The following is a 19,460-nucleotide window of genomic DNA, read 5'->3' on the forward strand; positions in this document are numbered from 1 at the left end:
TTTTTTTTTTCTTTTTTACTTCCATGGTTGCAATTTTTTCCTCTTGTGAGGCAAGATTTTAGAATGTGGTTGCTTGATTTAAAGCAAGGATTTGAGTAAAACTTTTGCAATTCTCTTTATTAAAAGGGTCAAATATGACAATAAGAAAATAAAATTTGAGTGTAAAGGAGTAGAATGTTTTAATGGAATTGCCTAACGATTGTAAACTTGAGAGGCTGCTTGTATTTCAAGATGGAATTGTGGGCATTTTTGAATGTGTGACTTTCAAGGCAGTGAATTTAGAGTGTAGATTTTTTAATCTAGATGGCTGTGAAAAAGTTTTGAGATAACCTTTAACCACTAGTGTAGTTGAAAGTGGTATAAAACTTTATGGTTAAAACTTTATTATAAACAAGTTCATCCCAATGTAAATGCTTTCTCAAAGTAAAGATCTTTTGTAATTAATAAGGAGTTTAGTTGATTCAAAGTAAAGGTTCATATACAATTTTATTTAGGGAAAAATCATTATAGATAAGCTCCAAAATAATCCTCATAGATAAGTTAATAAACTAATCACTTTCACTTTCTAAAACCAAGGTAGGGAATTACTTGTAGTTGCTATACAAAAAGTTATCAAATGTTGAAAGAAATTTTTATATACTTAATATGACAGTAAAGGTGCATATGCAATGCTCAATACTTCTACTTAGAATTATTACCATCTCAAAGTATAAAGTATGACATTTCATAAAAACCTAAAAATCTTCATTATACAACAATTTTCTTAAGGCCAAATTATCTTCAATATATTCTTTATGTAGGTCTTAAATGTTTTAGCATAAAGGCTAATTGCACTATGGTCATGCTTGCTATATCACATTTTACTATATTATCCACATTCTACTCCACTTTCCCCTCCACTTGCTTTTGCTATTAGTGGTGACAATCATTTATAAATGGAAGAAGAAGTTAGAGTTAAAGAACCTACTCTAATTGCACATAAAAGAACCATCACCAATAGAAAAAAAGTGTAAAGGCTAATGTACTTAGAAAAATAGGGTTGATTAAAGATAGAGAATCTATTCGAACCACACTTAGAAGAGGTGGAGTATAAAGGTTGGCAAAGTTTAATTTAGCACTACCTACTCCAACTACATCAAGGCCAATATCTAAACACTTTATTTATTTTGACACAAGGCTATTAAAGGCAAATACAATATAGAGTAATCACTCAAATATTACTAACATCAAAAGGAATGGTTAGTTATTAACCACACAAAATTTTATTGTATATATTGCATCATTCATTTTCGACCCAAAATTTAGAGAGTTATATTGCATTGATTAATTAAATCTTTTATAACTTTTACATTCATACATGGTCATGATAGATATAACAAGAAATCATAAGGTATAAGAATAACCTTCCAAGCGTAAGAAGCAGCCAAAAGAGCGTGAGGAGCTCAATAATTGATAAGTCTACTTTTTTATTTTATTTCTATAGTTACAATTATTTCTTTTTATAAGGTAAAATTCGAGAATGTGGTTATTCGATCTAGAATGAGGATTGATAAGTGTGTGGTTTGAGTTATCAAGCAAGTTCTTATAATTCTTTTTGTTAACAAAAACAAAGAAAATCAAAAATTTACTCCATTTTCCATACTAATGCTTTTTTAAGGTAAAAAAACCTTTAAGATGAGTAAAGAGTTCAATTCATTTGTTATGTAAATAAATGTTAAAAATTCATATATGATTTGATTCAGGAAAACTTTATTATATGTATACTCTTAAATAATCCTTATGGTCAAGCTAAAAAATTCAATTTTTCTTTAAATCAAGATGGGTTACTTATAATGGCCACTATAATAATCTATTCATTTGATTTTAGAAGAAACCTTTATGTGGCTGATATGATGGTGAATGTGCACAAACAAAATTCCATACTTCTTCTCAAATTTCTTATAATTCAAAAGTATAAAACAATCATTATTGAGATTGATACTTTTTAAAGGTTTAAAAATCTTTATCAACATATAGTAATTTTTTTTAAGATTGAGTTACTTTTGTTGTGTTCTTTACCTAGGTTTAAAATATTTCGGCATAAGGGTTAGTGGCACCATGGGCATGCTTACTATCTTTTACAAACTGATTGCCAGCACTTTTAGTAAGAGTAAGTGAAGGGGTAACTACTAAAGTAGGAAGTGCAAAATTTAATATAATTGAAAATGGTAGAGGAGTATTTAAAATTGGACAACTTACTTCAATTATACGTAGATATGTAAAGATATTTTTTGCCCCCCCACCAAACCTAACCTAACCTAATGTCAACCACCACTAATAATAGGGTGGTTAAAGGCAGTGCATAGTGTAGTTGAAAGCTATGGGGTAGTTAAAGGTGGAGGACGTATTTAAATTGCATATAGAGTAAATAACATTATAGCCAAGAAGGCCTACTTTAGTTATGCTTACTTTAATTACATTAATGCTAATTTCTATACACTTCATTTCTTTTGACATAAGGTTGTTAGGGCTAAATATGATCATCCAAATCTTATTAACATAAAAAACTTGATATATAGATATATATTATATATTACATCACTCTCGACCTAAAACTTATGGTGGTATATTGCACTGATCAAATAAACTTTATATGACTTGCATTTTACATTTAGTCATGACAAATATAACAGACATTCCTAAGGTACAAAAATGACCTCCCAAACATGGGAAATAGTGTAAAAAAGCACAAAGAATTTAATGATGGATGAAACTATTTTTGTCTATTTCCATAGTTATAATTATTCTTTCTTGTGAGGTAAGATTTGAGAATGTAGTTGCTTTATATAAAACAATGATCAATAAACATACAATTTAAGTTAACAAGAAAAAACTCTTGTCATTCTCTTTGCTAATGTGGCATAGGAAGATCACCTTAAATAAGCTCATCATCGGTGATTAATTCAATATAAATGTTTTCTCAAGGTAAACCTTTATAATTAATACAAATTTTTGTTGATTTATTATGTAAGAGTAATTTTATTTAGGTAAAAATAATCACAAGTGAGCTTCTAAATGATCCCCATAGCTCAACTAGGAAATTAATTATTTCCACTTTCTAAAACCAATTTGAGGAATTTTTTACATTAGCCATTGTAACAAGCTATCAACTTGATATTAAAAAAAAAATTGTTATCTTTGATATGATATTTCTATATAAGGGCTAATAGCATAATAGTTATATTTTTTACCATTTAAAAACCTAATCCAATGTCTATCAATTCTTTATCTTTAAAATATGCATGGCAATGAACAACACTAACAACAAGAGAAATAATCTATTAAAAGAGTACAAATGGGAGGTTAGAAGTTCTTTTGCATAATGATGATGTTATGCTTGAGTTTAAGCAAAAACCTATTGCTTAAATCTCTAATTAATGACTAAACTTAAATTAGAAATTAGCACTACACACAATTTCTAAAAGAATTTTAATTTTGTCCCTTATGAGTGAGGAGAAACAATAGAAGCTCCTATTAACTACATTCTCAATCTCTTTTATATTCAATAAACATTTCTCAAGCCCAATATACCAATGTTTTAAAAATTGAATTTAGTAGTATAAATTTGAGTGATTAATCTTTGCTCAAACTCAAGCACAACATCATCATCATACAAAAGAACTTTTGACCTCTTCTTTCAATTGTATGCTTTAAGTAGATAGCTCCTTTTGTTGCTCATGCTACACTTATCATCAATGCATCATTCTAGAATTGGAGCAATAACACAAAATGTTCAACATTAATAAGTTTTTGATTTTTTTGCAAGAACCTTTTATATTTTAGAGAAATAGTCCAATTCATGGGTTGTGATTGGATAAGTTTTTGATTTATTTGCAAGAACCTCTCATAAATTCAAAAAAATAGTCTGATCTATAGGTTGTTGTAATGCATGTGGTTTTCACCCTTTATCTTATAATGATTTACCATAAAATAACCATGAAGTGGAATTTAAACCTTCCATATGACATGGCATATGTCCAAAAATAATAGAGTTTCAAGGCTTTGGGCCATTAAATGAAGGGATGAAGCCAAACTCCTAAATAAGAGTAAACGAGCATAGAATGACTTCAAAACACTTTTGCACAAATATTACATAAACCATACATATCATAAAATTTATGATTGGCATGTTGAAATTATGTGACAATATTTAGATTATTTAACTTAAGTGAATGAGACAGTTGTGGTGCTAGATTTGGCAATTAAGTGTGACAGTCATGTTGGGTGTGGCAGTGGAGGTGCTTGTGAGGGCTGTGTTGAAGAGAGCTCTGCCCTGGCTAGGGATGGATGGAGTGAGGAACAAGAGAGAAAAGAAATTCCCATTTTCGCCCCTAGAACTCTATGCTAGATGCTCCAAAGGGGAGAACTTACCACATGACTGGAGTGGCTTTTAGCCATAACCACAGATCCTCTACCCACATGCAACACAGTTGCAATGTACATGGCTCTCATACACTTGCAGCAAATGACCCTTGCAAGCCAATGGAATTCCTCCCAATCATATGACCCTCATTGAGATCCTCTCAGCCTGCATACATCCATGAGTGGATTATTGATTTGGGCCTTCACCAAGACTCCAATCTTTGGCACCACTCTCACTGCTTTTACTTCCAGTTTTAGTTCCAGGGGGAGAGTTTTTATTTCTAGTTCTAGTTTTAAAGGCATTCTAGTTTTCAAGATCTTGGGGATTTGAGTGAGCTCTGAAAAAGGAGCTCGGCCAAGATCCAGGGGAAGAGTATGAGGAAGAACAAGAGGATGAGAAGGAGCTCACAGAATCGGCATCAAGGAAGAAACATGCTCCCAATTGAACAAGAGGAGAAGCCATGACTTTAATTGAGCTCAAAGCTGTGGAGCATGCAGAGTAGAGGGTTATGACTCGATGGGAGAAAGGAAATTTCCCCTTGAATGCTCAGTGGCAGCAGTTTGTAGAGAAGATGGAGAAGACTTGCATAGAGCATGATGATGATGGTTGCAAGCAGAAGTGGGAGAGCCTCAAGGGGATGTATAAGCAGATCAAGGACCACAATCAGAAAACAGGTGCTGCAAACTTCTTCACGCTTGCATGGGAAAAATAGTTGCATTGAAGCTTCAGACAACAAGACAACAATGGACATGTTTGAAGCAATGGATGCCTTCCTCTCTGACTGTGGTACTGTTGCTCCTTGCCACCTCACTGATTCTGATCATCAAGCTCATGTTCCAAATGATCAGGAAGACGAGATATTGGCTGGCACTACTAGTATGATGTAGGCTGCAAGTGGTAGTAGCGGGCAAAGGAAGAAATCAAGCAGCCACACTCTTGTTGGAGCTCTCCGAGATGGTAACTTGCTGGCTGCTGACCAAATGGACGCAAGAGCGAAGCAATTCAAGGTGATGAAGGAATTCAATAAGCAACAGGTGGTGAAACGTTGCGAAGTTGATGATCCACGACTTACAAACCACAGAGCAACTTAACAGTGTGGCCAGGCCCAAAAAGCTCAAAATCCTCTCCAATGTATCGATGAACTCCATAAAAATCTTTGACCCGAGCTTCAAAAGTCAAATAAGTTTTATTGACTTTATATACTGCCGTTAAATCTTAATGCTTATTACTGGACGTTATCCTTCGTATTGGAAGGAGAATGGCGCCCAAGCAAGGGTAGTCCTCGAGGGCAAACCAAGGGCTTCTCGTCTCAGGTAAGAAGGCGCTAGGGTTTCACGTTCTAGGGTCGCGAGATCGTGAGCTTACTCCTTGTTCCTGTGGCGCAGCGATCCAGTGGCTCCTCCGCGGAAGATTTTGAGCTTCCTTGCGACATGCGCGCCAGGGCTGGAGGCTGTGGTAGCAGCCGAGCTCCAGGCCCCGGCCATACGAGCCGCGAATGTGGCAATCGCGGAGAGTGGCGGCGCCGTGTTCTTCTCTGGGACTTGGATTGTGGCATTCAATGCCATTCTCTGGTTGCGCTGCGGATCGAGGGTGATGCATCTCATTGCCAGCGCCAATCTTCCATGGGCCGATGCAATCGGGATTGATCCAGTTTATCAATTTGTGAGGTAATGCTCAAACGCTTTTTATTTTCTTCTTTCTTCCTCTGTTTGCTTTCATGGATACAAGCTTTATTCTTTTCTATGGAGATTTTGTTTCGTGTTTGAGATACATCTTCCTTTTGCTTTCTGGTTGCTAAGCCTGCCATTCAAAGTTCCAACCAAACGTTTTTTCTCTTGTTTAAATCAGATATGCAGTGCATTGGAAAAGATTTCTTGCGAACAATGACGACGGTCACAAAAGGTTCCGGAGTTTTTCAGTGGAATGTAGGGTCCGGGACTGTACGAGGAGGTCTGTGTCCTTGTACGCTCCAAGAAAAGCCAACGCTGCCATCAATGATGCTCTCGACTTGGAGTTTAATCCCGACGTACTCGAGCCTCATCTCAAGGAACCAGCTGAAGTTCCACTCTTTTTACTCATACACAAGGACAAGGCCAGGCTCTACAGAGACATGAGCTCGAACCTCGGTGAAAGAAGCTACAAAGAAGTCCTGGACAAGACAAGCTTGCCTGGAGAGATCGCCGCAGGAGTTTTGACACTGGCCGGGTGGAACTATGCAGTCCCAGGATTTGGAGAGATCAATCGAAACGCTCCAACCGTGCTGCTGGATCCAATGTGTGGTTGCGGAACGCTCCTGATCGAGGCAGCTCTCATGTCTTCCAACACTGCTCCGGGGCTCCTACGCAAAAGCTGGCCTTTCACGGTTCGTTTTTCATCATCGTAGTTCCTTTGGAAGTTAAGTTCTATCTTCGACATGTCTAGGACTGGCATGACTTTGACGAGGAACTCTGGCAAGAGTGCCGCGCCAGAGCTTCAGCTGCCATGCTCGCGGTCCCATCTAGTCACAAGTTTTTGGGGAACGACAGGGATCAAAAAGTGATCTCGGCGTGTGCTCGAGCCGCGGAGCGTGCTGGAGTTGCACACTTGCTCCAACTTAGCAGTCAAGACTTTGTGCAGTACGAGCCTCCAACCCGTCCATCGCTGGTGGTGGTCAATCCTCCGTGGGAAAGCAAAGAAAGAACGACGTAAGTGAAAGCTTTCCTTTATTCTTTTTTTCTTTTTCCAGGCAAAGCTCCTTTATCTTTTTTTTTTCTTTTTTTTTCCTCCTTTCGTCCATCTTTCCTTCTAGTTTTCTTTTTTTTTTCTTTCGTCCTTCATCTTTCCTTCTAGTCCACCATTTTTTTCTTTATTTTTTCTTCCTTGCTCTGAATTCGATGTTTGGTCCTTTTCTTTTCTCTCGAGATTGATCTCTTCCGATAATTCCCTCTTTCCGCGAGCTCACTTCATTTTTTTTTTTAATTTTTTTTTTTACCTTCTTGCAGGACTTTGGTTCCAACGTTTTCGGAGCTGGGCAGATTTTTGAGGCGCCACTGTCGTGAAACCGATGCCTACGTCTTGAGTGGCAGTCGCCTTCTCGCGAGCAACATGAGGCTAAAGGCGGACGTCAATTGGCCGATTAAAATCCAAGGCCTCCATTTTCGACTGTGCCGCTATTACATTCTTCCAAAAAAGCGCAAGGATCAGGCTGCGCCACAGAGCACTTGACACGTTCCCCAGAAACGTGTTGACACGTGTCCATCTGGGAGATTGACACGTCATGTGGCTGCCGCTTGCGTGTACAGCTTTGTTATATAGAGCGAATCTTTGAATATGCCTGGGGATTATTCGGTTTCTTACCGTACACTGTTTTTCCGCTAAATTTGGATCGTCATTTTGAGCCATACACCTGAAAAGAACACAAAAGAAAGAAGAACGCATTGGCTCGAAAAGCTGTGGTGTTCTTCTTCCGGGATGCTTGCGCGCTGGGATCAATCGCTCGATCTATCTCCTCCATAGCCGATCTAGGTGACGATTCCATCCATTTGGGGCGACCTAAATTAGGGTTTTTGACCTAGTGGCTTCGTCCCCGGAGGAAGGGAGGGTTTGTGAGCGCCGGCAACGACGCAGCGGTTTGAGCGAGCATCCAGCGCCAGGAGAATTCGTGTTCTTTCGAAAAAAATTTCCCCTTCTTTCCACTCTTGGTGTGAGATCTTTCCCTCTTTCTTTTGTCTTTTTCTTTCTTTTTTTTTTCTCTTCGTTCTCTTGGTAGAACAGCGGCGCTGGCTCTTGGGGACGAGCCCAGCGATTCTTCTCGGGAGAGTCTTGGGGAATTTGAGCAGGGGGAAGGAATTTAGGCACAGGCAGGGCAGGGGGAAATTTTTTCCAGGGGAGATTTTCGCTCCATGGGAGGGAATTTCTCCGCGGCGATTGATGGATTGGGTCTCTGGCAGGGCTAGGAGGATTTGCTCGCTGGGTCGGGCTCGATGGAGCAATGCCAGTGGTGAATTCCTGGCGCTAGGGTGAATCTTTTGGGAGGTTTTCGCCCGGGCATTGGAAGAAAGCCTATAATGGTCTGTTCTAGGCATGGAAAGAACTGAGCCATCTCTGGTGCCAGAATGGCTCAAGGGTGTTGGAAGTGGCTCCTCGGCGCATCACCAAGGTAGCTATACCGACTTAAGAGAAAGATGGAAACGTTCTAACGCTTTTCTTCTTTTTTTATTTCTGTGTAGATGACGGTCCTAGGCAAAGATTATCACAGCATAGCGAACAAGAGTCTCCACGCTACTCTGCGTACGTACCACCGAGAAGAATAACCATTCCAGAGCGTCACCAAGTCGACAAGGATTCTTACACTGGTAGCCGTGTCTATCCCAACTTTTCTCGGACGCCATCGTCGTATCGAGCTGACCACCATCGAGGTGATTGGGATTCGGATAGGGAGAGGGAGAGGGATAGGGAGAGAGCAGCGACTAGTTTTTTGAGCGACGGGAAGGACAGGGATGATCGTGCAAATGGTCGCTGGCCCGGACCGGGCAGGGTACTAGATCAAGAGTTTCCACTTCGACGTCCACACACTGTAGGGAATTCTGGTAGGCTAGCGGAGAATGGAGAGAAGAGGTTTGTTAGCGATAGCAGTAGCAGCAGCAGCAGCAGCATCAAACTCGCAGGCCCCGTACCAAAGGCTGCCTTTGAGCGGCATTTTCCATCGCTTGGTACTCAGGAGAAGGTTTACTCGAGCCTCGGCAATGTGTCCGTGTTGAGCCCCCGTCACCTTTGGCAACACTCTCGGACCGGTGTTGGTCTGGACTCGGATAGTCGCTCCAGCCTCGTGGAGCCCAACGGCGTCGCTCCCAGTGCTACGTCCGGGACGCCAAAGATGGCTGAAGCTCTAGCTCACAATCCTCCTCGAGTCAGAACTCCACCACAGGTATGTATTCTTTTTTGCTTTTCGGTATTTTCTTTTCCTTTCTTTTCTTTTTAGTTTTTTCTTTCTTTTTCTAATTGCTTGTCACTTTTTTGAGTTGCAGCTATCTACAGAAAACAGGCTGGAAGAACTGGCTCTTAAACAGTCCAGGCAGCTTGTGCCGATGATTCCAAAGACGGTAAATGAAACCTTTTTTATTTTTTTCCTCGCTCTTCTAACGGGATTTACTCTTTGCAGGCTCTCAACTCTCGGGACAAAGCCAAGCCAAAGCTGACCAGCCTGGTGTCCCCTAGCACACCAAAGATCACTCAAGCTCCGAGCAGCCCGATGCTTAGACAACCTCCTCCGATACGCGTCGAAACTCCAAAGACTCCCCAGAGCAAGCTTCACGTCCTCAAGCCCGGGGTGGCGATTCCAGAGACCGCTCCAGCCGCGAGCTCAGTTGGCAGAACTCCAACTGCCGGCGCGAACTCCACTGCTCCTCGCAAGCTGAAGCAGCTGCTAGATCGCCGGGCCGTCCCGATACCTCCGCTCTCCGCCAGCGCCGGGGGAGCCGACGCAAGCCGAGCTCGAAGCAGCAAAGAGAACGGCGTCACCGAAGACAAGAGGCTCCAGGCACAGGCTCAGAACCGAAGCGACTTTTACAACGCTATCCGGAGGAAGGCCGCCGGCGCAGGAGGAAGCAGTAGCAAGCCGGAGGAGAAGAGCAGCAGTGGCGACTCCAACGGCGGCGGTGGTGGTGCCGGGAATGGCGGTGACAGGGAACTGGAAGATGAGACGCAGGATGGTGGTGAAAGTCCGCCGGTGGCGGAGGTGGATCATCGCCGCCACCACGCGGCTCCCACCGCTTATCTCGATAACGACGACAATGCTGCCAATGGCGTGAAGAGCGAGCACTCGATCAAGGACGTTGTTGGTGGCTCCGAGGAGGAGGAAGCGGCATTTTTGAGATCGCTCGGGTGGGAGGAGGACGGCGACGCCGAGGGAGGAGAGGGGCTGACCGAGGAGGAGATTAGTGCGTTTTATCGAGAGGTAAAGCTGGTGTTTTCGAGTTGTTTTCGTTGTTCTAACTCTGGAAGTTTGCTCTCTTTGTTTGCAGCATATGAGGTCGATGAGTAGCTCCCCTCTGAGCAGCCGGATACATAACAGGCTCCAGAATGCCGTGCTTCGATCTAGCGGAGGAATCAACGGGGTCTCGGCTGGAATCAGCTCGTCCGACTCGGAGTCCGACGGCGAAGTCCGCGCCGCCAACAATGTTCTCGCGTCGAGACTCGTGGGATGATAATTGGTGACAACGCAAAGAAGGATGGCAGTCACACGGAGGAGGAGTCGATCACTCTCGGAGTTCTAAAGGTTTTTTTTTTGTTTTGGCTGGAAGATGTCGTGTACAGGCATGGAAGAAGGAAAAATTAAACAAGGATTTGCCGTTCTTCAAGAGGTAACGAGGAAAGAAAAAGTGAGAGAAGAGAGAAGTTGTGGGATGTCTTTGACCACTCTGGAAGCAAAGAAAATTTTTTTATTACTATAATCCGAGGAAGTGTTCCAAGTCATAGCAGTGTTGTCGTAATGTTCTTGGGTAACTTCATGTTTTTTGTCTCTATAAAAGATCTCAAAAAGATGAGCAGAGTTTTATGTTTTTGGGTTAACTTGTACCAAAAAAGAAAAGTCTCTAAAAGGTACCCAAAAAAAGGTGAGAAGAAAGAGTTTCGATTGACTTTGGCGAAGATTGTACAAGTAATCGAAAGTGAGATCAAATCCATCGATCCATTCACGGGATCACTCCCGGGTCAGTGAAAAAGGAACTCCTCTCTTTTCTCTTTTTCTCTTTTTCTAGTCACTCGAGTGGCAAGTTGCTATGGCCAGTGCTCTTGGTGTCAGGGTTGGAGACGTCGCTGGTCGAGATTTGGAGTTCTCCTTCATCCTCGATCTCGATTCTTTCGTTCTGCAGCGATCGATCCAGCTAAAGATCAAACGATACGATAGGAGAGAAAAACCAAAAGAGTGTACCTGCGATTCTTTGAGTGACGAGAATAATGTGATCGCTGTCGCAGCTGCTATTCCAAAGACTGGCGCGATGGCTTTGGCCATGTCCATGTCTGCTTGTTTCTGTTCAAGCGGTGACCTTATCATCCTGGATTTTGAGTATCGATCGATAACTTAACGGGAAGAAGATACCTTTCTCGACTGACTGGAAATGCCCAAAACACGAGCTCGATCGATCGATGAGCGACGAGACTTATGATTCGACTCCACAAGAGTCCCCTTATTTGCTTGCAGGAGAGAGAAACAATGAAATCCAGCACGTACAAGAGAAGTGTTTTTCAGTTTAGTCGGGCTTTATATATACAAGCGCGGGCCGACTTGAAGGGTGAATGAGACGAGGCCACCTGTGCATCTGCGATGCTGACACGTGTTTGATATTTATGCGGCTACTGGGGAAGATTCTTCTACCACCGTTTTGAACATGTCAAACGCAGAGAAAAACAAAACAGCTAATATTTTAACATTAGAGCAATTAAAATCTAGGAAGTTATACTTTGATTGTTTTACTTTGGGCAGCATTGTCTAAATAGCACAGTAGTGTTCTTATCCCAAGATATACTAAGAACACGAGGAATACAATGAGAAACAAAAAGTGTTTTTATAATATTTTAGAGGAACTCAAGAGGAATTAGATTCCCTACCATTCTAGGAGTGCAAAAGCACATTTTCACTGGAAGGTACAATTTTGAATAGAATAAACTTTCTAGACATATTGTGAGTAATGTCAAATCAAGAATCAATTTTTGTTGCCAATGGACAGCTACTCTAAAGTACTTTTAAAAGACCGTGAACCTAACTTCGCAATACAGAGTCCAGATGTGTTTGATAGGATTTTTCATATTATAAGAGGAGTTAGTAAGGGGATCAATTTGAGCAGGGATATTTTTGCCGGTAATGTTCCAAGCTGAACCAGGTTTTAACTCTACGACGCATCAAATATATTCAAGTGGGCAATGGTCGTGATGTAGGACTATCAATATTTGAGGCCCAAGTGGCAAACGGGAACGGTGAACAGACTTTAAGCAGGGCTTAGGCCAACCGCTTTGATTTCTTCCTAATGTTGTCCTTCTACAGTACATGATATTACTTCAGCACCATATTTCCAACTGATCAACTACTGCGAAGCCAAACCTGATTGGAGTGCAGTATCAGGCTGTGCTGCCCTGACAAAAGACCTCTCAAGTCCACTGAGTGCTAGTACAAGAAAACATATACTGTAACAATGACTACCTGAGAAAGGGGAAACCACTTAGGGTGGAGGTCTGGACTCGATCGTGGTTTCCGTATGGACTTCATTGCCGTGCAGCTATAGCTCGCCTCTGTTCTTCACATTCTCTTTGGGCTCCAAAGTTCACTACTATGGACGTACCATCTTTCAAAGGGGTGCCGAGTACAGCCAAGTACAGAGCTACAGGTTGCGAATTCGTGGTGAGGCACCCTGATAGCTATAGGCTCTACTCAAGAAGTTACTTTGTCAAAGGCTTCGAGCTGATGATCCTGCTCGTCATATACAGCGTTTATGAATCGCGGTGAGTTTTGAGATCGCTCCGCCGTGAGTAGCTCCGCTCTGAGCCGGATACATAACAGGCTCCAGAATGCCGTGCTTCGATCTAGCGGAGGAATCAACGGGCTTTCGGCTTGAATCAGCTCGTCCGACGGCGAAGTCCGCGCCGCCAACAATGTTCTTGCGTCGAGACTCGTGGGATGATAATTGGTGACAACGCAAAGAAGGATGGCAGTCACAGGAGTCGATCACTCTCGGAGTTTTAGAGGTTTTTTTCGTTTTGGCTGGAAGATGTCGTGTACAGGCATGGATGGAGGAAGAATAAGGAAGAATTAAACAAGACTTTGCCGTTCTTCAAGAGGTAACGAGGAAAGAAAGAATTAGAGCAGAGAGAAGTTGTGACACGTCTTCGACCAGGTGTGTTGTCGTAATGTTCTTGGGGTAACTTCCGACACAAAAAAGGTACTAAAAGAAAAAGCTTTTAAAGGCTGTTGTCTCTAAAGTAAGGTGAGAAGAAAGAGTTTCGATTGACTTTGGCGAAGATTGTACAAGAAAAAGTAATCGAAAGTGAGATAAAAATCCATCGATCCATTCACGGGATCACTCCCCGGTCAGTGAAAAAATAACTGCTCTCTTTTTCTCTTTTCTTGTCACTGGAGAGGCAAGTTGCTGTGCCCAGTGGTCTTGGTGTCTGGATTGGAGACGTCGCTGGTCGAGATTTGGAGCTCTCCTTCATCCTCGATCTCGATTCTTTCGTTCTGCAGCAATCGATCCAGCTAATGATCAATCAAAAGAGGAGAGAAAAACCAAAAGAGTGTACCTGCGATTCTTTGAGTGTCGAGAATAACGTGATCGCTGTCGCAGCTGCTATTCCAAAGACTGGCGCGAGGGCTTTGGCCATATCCATGTCTGCTTGTTTCCGTTCAAGCGGTGACCTTCCCATCCTTGATTTTGAGTATCGATAGAGAACTTAACGGGAAGAATGCAAAGGACTCTACCTTTCTCGACTGACTGGAAATACCCAAAACACGTGCCGAGATTTATGATTCGACTCCACAAAAATCCCCTTCTTTGCTTGCTAGGAAAGAAAAAAAATGAATCCCACCAGCGCGTACAAGGGAAGTGTCCTTCAGTTTAGTCGGGCTTATATACAAGGGCGGGCCGACTTGAAGTTGAGGCGTGGACTAATGAGACGAGGCCACCTGTGTCCTGGCATCTGCTATGCTGACACGTGTGCTGGATATTTATGTAGTTACTGGGAGATTCTTCTGCCACCGTTCTTGAACATGTCAAACCCAGAAAAAACATGTGCCTAAACAACTTCTCAAAAGCTATAGCCGATTAGAGCAAATCTCTATCCTAATTAATATTTAGGAAGTCGCTTGATTAGAGCAAATTCTTTTGTAAATGTCTACAGAATATTTGGGCAACAAACATCGTCTAAAGGCTAAGTACCTCAACAATGCTCAGGCCAATAGCACGGAGTGTTCTTTTTTATCCCAAGTCATACTAAGAATATGGGGATACAATGAGAACCAAACACAAGCTTGTTTAGTGTTTTTATAATTTTTGTCTATGAATCTACTTGTCAACTATTTAGGAATTGCAAAAGGCAGGACATTTTTTAAGCTCAGCTTCTTGAATTCGTAAAATTCCATGTAGATTAGTAAGCCTTTATTTTGAATAGCTGAAAAAGATAGAAAAACTCAGAATATAATTTCTTATTATTATATAAAGTAAAAAAAAGTAATTGGCCTGTTAAATTCAAATACAGCTAATACAAGCATATGAAATTATAATTTATATTTAAACCTTTATCATCAAACTAAATTTCTGACATTATTATCAATTAAGGTATTGATTGCATTCTTAATTTACCTCTAAAGTCAAAAAACATCCAAAAAAGTCAAATAAATTTTTGCATTGGGAAGTCCGGTGATTGCTGAAATAAACTTTTTCCTCAAGCATCCCAAAAAGATCAAGATCAAAATGAATCAAGTCACATTTCATCTCTTAATTCTCCATTTCACATTCTTTGCCCATTGTGACGGCGACGTTTTTCGTTCAAGAGTTCCCACAAACTCCTCATGGAGATTCAATCTAGACACCAGTGGCACCATCATCCTTTATCAGCCTTCTCGCAAGCTAGCGGCCGGATTCGCTTTTATTAATTGCGAAGCGTGTAATGCTAGGCCTAGTGTTTACTTCTCAGTGCTCATGCTAAGCAAGTCTCCCAGTAGTGTGGGAGACGTTGAATTCGGCCCGAGCGCTAGCCAAGCTCACTTAATCTGGGTTGCAAACAGAAACCGGCCAGTCTTCATGTACTGCACCCTCGAGCTACAGCTCGATGGAAACTTGGTCTTGCGAGATATCAACGCCACCATCGCGTGGGAATCCAACACGGCTGGGCTGGGCGTCGCGGGGATGGAGCTCCGCGAGACGGGCAATCTGGTTCTCTATGGCAGCGGCAACCAAACGATCTGGCAGAGCTTTGGAGAGCTCCAAGACACGCTCACCATTGGTCAACGCCTCCAGCCTGGGGAATCTCTCGAGAGTAGCGTCTCCGAGTTTAACTTCTCTCGCGGCCACTTTCGCCTCCTCGTGGAGCCCGACCGGGTATCGCTCAAGTTCTCCACCTCCGGGGTGAGCTACGGCGAGTGGTGCGCTTATGGAGAAGAGATTGGATTCGTCACCATTGACAATGGATCACTAGGTTGCCACCGCAAGAAGGATAACTCCGAGATCCAATCCATCCTTTTCCCGGCTGCATCATCCGTAGTTAACAACAGGTTCTTGCGGCTCTTTCCTAGCGGCGATCTCCGGGTATACACCTCCGAGGGAGATATTCTTGTCGAAACCGGGTATAGTATCATCAGCGACTTTGTGGAGGACTACTCGCCCTGCGGGAAGTTCCCGGGATCTTGTGGGGAGTATGGCGTGTGTACAACGAGTGGAGAGTGCATTTGTCCCAGCTATTCCTCGTACTTGGACCCTAGCAATCCCAAGCTTGGATGCAAGCTATATCGCCCACCACCAGAGTCTTTGGAAAACTGCGAGGAAAACAGCGAGATCGAGGAATTTCCTGGGATGATCTCTGTGGGGTTGTACAAGGATTTTACAGACATGCCACTTGAGGAGTGTAGAAATTCGTGCCTGGGGAACTGTAGCTGCAAGGGAGTGCTGTTCAGCACGCACAGGTGCGTGGAATTGCTCGAGGTTTTCACCGTGTGGAACTCTACGGGTATGTATGGAAAGTCTAAGAACATCACAGCGTTTGTGAAGATGGGCTTGCGGCATTCTACGAACTTGACTTTTCCAAAACCCAACAATCAGAGAAAAAAATCATGGTCTTTGACTTACTTTGCTGTTGCCAGTGTTTTTGGAGCCGTTATTGTTGTGGTGGTAGCGGTGATATGGAAGTTCCCGAATGCAAAAGCTTTCAAGAAGTCTCAGCAGACGATTATGGAACAAGTCCGGCCAGAGTTTCCTAATGCTCCCAGGAGTTACGCGTATGAGGAGCTGTGTGAGATCACTGGCAACTTCAAGAGCAAACTTGGCCAGGGAGGATTTAGCACTGTTTTTGCGGGAGTTCTCCAGGATGGCAGCAAGGTTGCGGTCAAGAGATTGGAGACTGCAAGGCAAGGGCTCAAGCAGTTCATGGCTGAGGTGAGAACCATTGGCAGCATCCATCACCGAAACCTAGTTCAGTTGCAAGGCTATGGAGCTGACGACCATCACTATTACCTGGTATACGAGTTTGTAGAAAATCTCTCGCTAGATAAGTGGCTCTTCAGTAAGATCCACAGTCATGATCCAAAAAAGCAGCAGGCTTTGAGGTGGAAGATAAGATCTCAGATCGCCATGGACATTGCTCGTGGACTGGATTATCTTCACGGAGGATGCAAGGATCAGGTCCTCCACCTTGACATCAAGCCACAAAACATCCTCCTTGATGCAGATTTTGGAGCCAAGATTTGTGACTTTGGACTTGCAAGGCTGGTCGAGAGGAGTGATCACGAGAAGATCTTTGTCAACACGGTGATGCGAGGAACTCCCGGATACATGGCTCCTGAGTGGCTCCATTCCCGGGTGACGGACAAGGCAGATGTTTACAGCTTTGGGATCGTTTTGCTGGAGCTTGTGAGTGGAAGAAAGGTGGTGCCCCTACCATCCAGCGCGGTGATCAGCCACGGAGCTTCCAGGATCTTGAAAGTAAAAGCATTTGAAAGAAGTGAATTGCTGCTTGGAAACATGGATCCGGGGCTGTTGAATGTGCCGGACTTTAATTTGGAAGAGGCCAAAGAGTTGGTAAGGGTTGGACTTCTGTGCGTCCAGCAAGAACAGCTTCGAAGACCTTCTATCGGGGTTGTGTTGAAAATGCTGGAAGAAGCAATCAAAAAAATATGAAACAAAAAATTTAAAATTCATTTGGAGGATTTTTTATTTTTGGTCTGAATTCTCAGTGCAGGACAACCAAAAGTATTTAAGAAGTGGGAAGTCCAGTGATTGTTCAAAGATATTTTGGCATTGTAGGATTTGCTATTCTAAAACCGTAAAAATTAAATTTATTGCATCTCTTGATCCGGCTATCAATTCTCCATTTTTCCCGCTGTGCTCAAGAGTTCCTACAAATTCCTTGTGGCAATTCGGTTTAAGCAGCATCATGCTCTACCAGCCTTCTCGCAATCTGGCAGCAGGGTTCGCTTCAATTCATTGCAAGACATGTTCTACTGCTAGTGTCTACTTCTCGGTGTTCAAGGCCCCGATAGCGTGAGAGAAATTGGCTCTGGCGCTAGGCAAGCTGGGTAGCAAACACAAACAGGCCAGTCTTCATGTACTGCGTCCTCGAGCTAGAGGAAACCTGCTCCTTGCGAGATAGCAACCACAGCATCGCGTGGGAATCCAAGACCGCTGGCATGGGCGTCGTGGGGATGGAGCTCCTCGAGACCCGCAATCTTGTTCTCTATGGCAGCGCTAACGAGATGGATGATATGGCAGAGCTTTGCAGATCCCCACGATACACTCGTCGGCCAGCGCCTCCTGCCCGGGCAATCGATTGTGAGCAGCGTCTCCAAGCATAACTTTTCGCGTGGCTACTTTCGCCTCCTCGTGGAACACGACCGGGTATCGCTGAAGTTCTCCACCTCTGGGGTGAGCTCTGCTTCCAAAGAGGAGATTGGATTCCTTGCAATAAACAATGGATCGCTAAGTAGTAAGTTGCCACCGCAAGAAGGATGGCTCCATGATCACGTTCACTTTCCCGCCGACTAAGAGCAGATTCTTGGGCTTCTTCCAAGCGGCGATCTCCGGGTCTACGGCGATGTTGTGGAGGACAACTCGCTTCTGTACGACGAGTGGAGATTGCATCTGTCCCGCGAGATGAGTAATGAGCTCGAGGAGTATCCTGTGGACTATACAAGGATTTAACAAACGTGTCGATTGAGCAGTGTAAGAGTTCGTGCCTGGGGAGTGCTGTTTAGCTTGCACAGGTGCGTGGAGTTGCCTGAGGTTTTCACATTGTGGAACTCAGCATAACTATATGACCGGTGAAAGAAATTGAGGTCATCGGCTGACATTGCGGCTGCCATTGTTTTTGGAGCAGCCATCGTTTTGGTGGTCGCGGTATGGAAGTTTTACAAAGCAACAGCTTTCACACCAAAAGAGACAGGGAAGAACTCTCCGAGTAGGGAATTACTCCGGCCAGAGTTTCCTAACGCTCCCAGGTACTGTGAGCACGAGGAGCTGTGTGAGATCACTAGCAACTTCAAGACTAAACTTGGTCGGGGAGGATTTAGCACCGTTTTTGCGGGAGTTCTTCAAGATGGCAACAGGTTGCCGTAAAAAGGTTGGAGAGCGCAAAGCAAGGGCTCAAGAAATTCGAGGCCGAGGTGAGAACCGTTGGAAGCACCCATCATCGAAACCTGGTCAAGTTGCAAGGCTATGGAGCTCACGGCCAGCACTACTACCTGGTATACGAGTTTGTGGAAATCTTTCGCTGGATAAGTGGCTCTTTAGTAATATCCCGGACAAGCATGAACATTTGAGCTCGAGGACTAGATTACCTTCACGGAGGATGCAAGGATCAGGTCCTCCACCTGATATCAAGCCGCAAAACATCCTCCATGACGCAGACTTTGGAGCTAAGATTTGTGATTTTGGACTTGCAAGGCTGGTTGAAAGGAGTGATCACGAGAAGAACTTTGTCAACACGGTGATGCGGGGAACTCCCAGATACATGGCTCCAGAGTGACTCCATTCACGGGTGACAGAGAAGGCAGATGTTTAGAGCTGGAGCTTCTGAGTGGGAGGAAAACGGTTCCCCTCCCGTCTAGTGCCTCGATCAGTCAGGGAACTTCCAGGATCTTGAAAGTAAAAGCATTCGAAAGGATTGAGTTGCTGCTGGAAAACGTGGATCCTGTTGATTGTGCCGGAGTTTGATTTAGAAGAGGCCAAAGAGGTCGTAAGGATTGTACTTCTGTGCGTCCGCCAAAAACAGGTTCAAAGACGTTGGCAAGCAAAAAAAATAAAAATTAAAAATAATGAATTCTAAAAAGGTGGTCCTCTATAATAGGACTCCTTTTCTAATAGAATTTTAGGTCTACTCAAAG

The 19,460-nt window shown here is 43.3% G+C and overlaps 2 protein-coding genes across 2 annotated transcripts; both read left to right on the forward strand.

Annotated features, from left to right (window-relative positions):
• The first annotated feature begins 5,620 nt into the window (after positions 1-5,620).
• Positions 5,621-7,712, forward strand: LOC9640730 (putative RNA methyltransferase slr0064). Its single transcript, XM_024659759.1, has 5 exons — positions 5,621-5,715; positions 5,788-6,069; positions 6,251-6,764; positions 6,824-7,086; positions 7,384-7,712. Exons 1-5 carry the CDS (start codon positions 5,621-5,623, stop codon positions 7,604-7,606), a joined length of 1,377 nt encoding a protein of 458 aa, XP_024515527.1. The 3' UTR covers positions 7,607-7,712.
• Positions 7,713-7,817: 105 nt separating this feature from the next.
• Positions 7,818-10,855, forward strand: LOC9640327. The gene is made up of 5 exons (XM_024659779.1): positions 7,818-8,540; positions 8,611-9,308; positions 9,409-9,483; positions 9,543-10,337; positions 10,405-10,855. The coding sequence occupies exons 1-5, from the start codon at positions 8,465-8,467 to the stop codon at positions 10,585-10,587; spliced, it is 1,827 nt and encodes a 608-aa protein (XP_024515547.1). The 5' UTR covers positions 7,818-8,464; the 3' UTR covers positions 10,588-10,855.
• Positions 10,856-19,460: the final 8,605 nt, after the last annotated feature.

This window comes from Selaginella moellendorffii, unplaced genomic scaffold, assembly GCF_000143415.4.
Source record: "Selaginella moellendorffii unplaced genomic scaffold, v1.0 SELMOscaffold_70, whole genome shotgun sequence".
Classification (NCBI taxonomy): domain Eukaryota; kingdom Viridiplantae; phylum Streptophyta; class Lycopodiopsida; order Selaginellales; family Selaginellaceae; genus Selaginella; species Selaginella moellendorffii.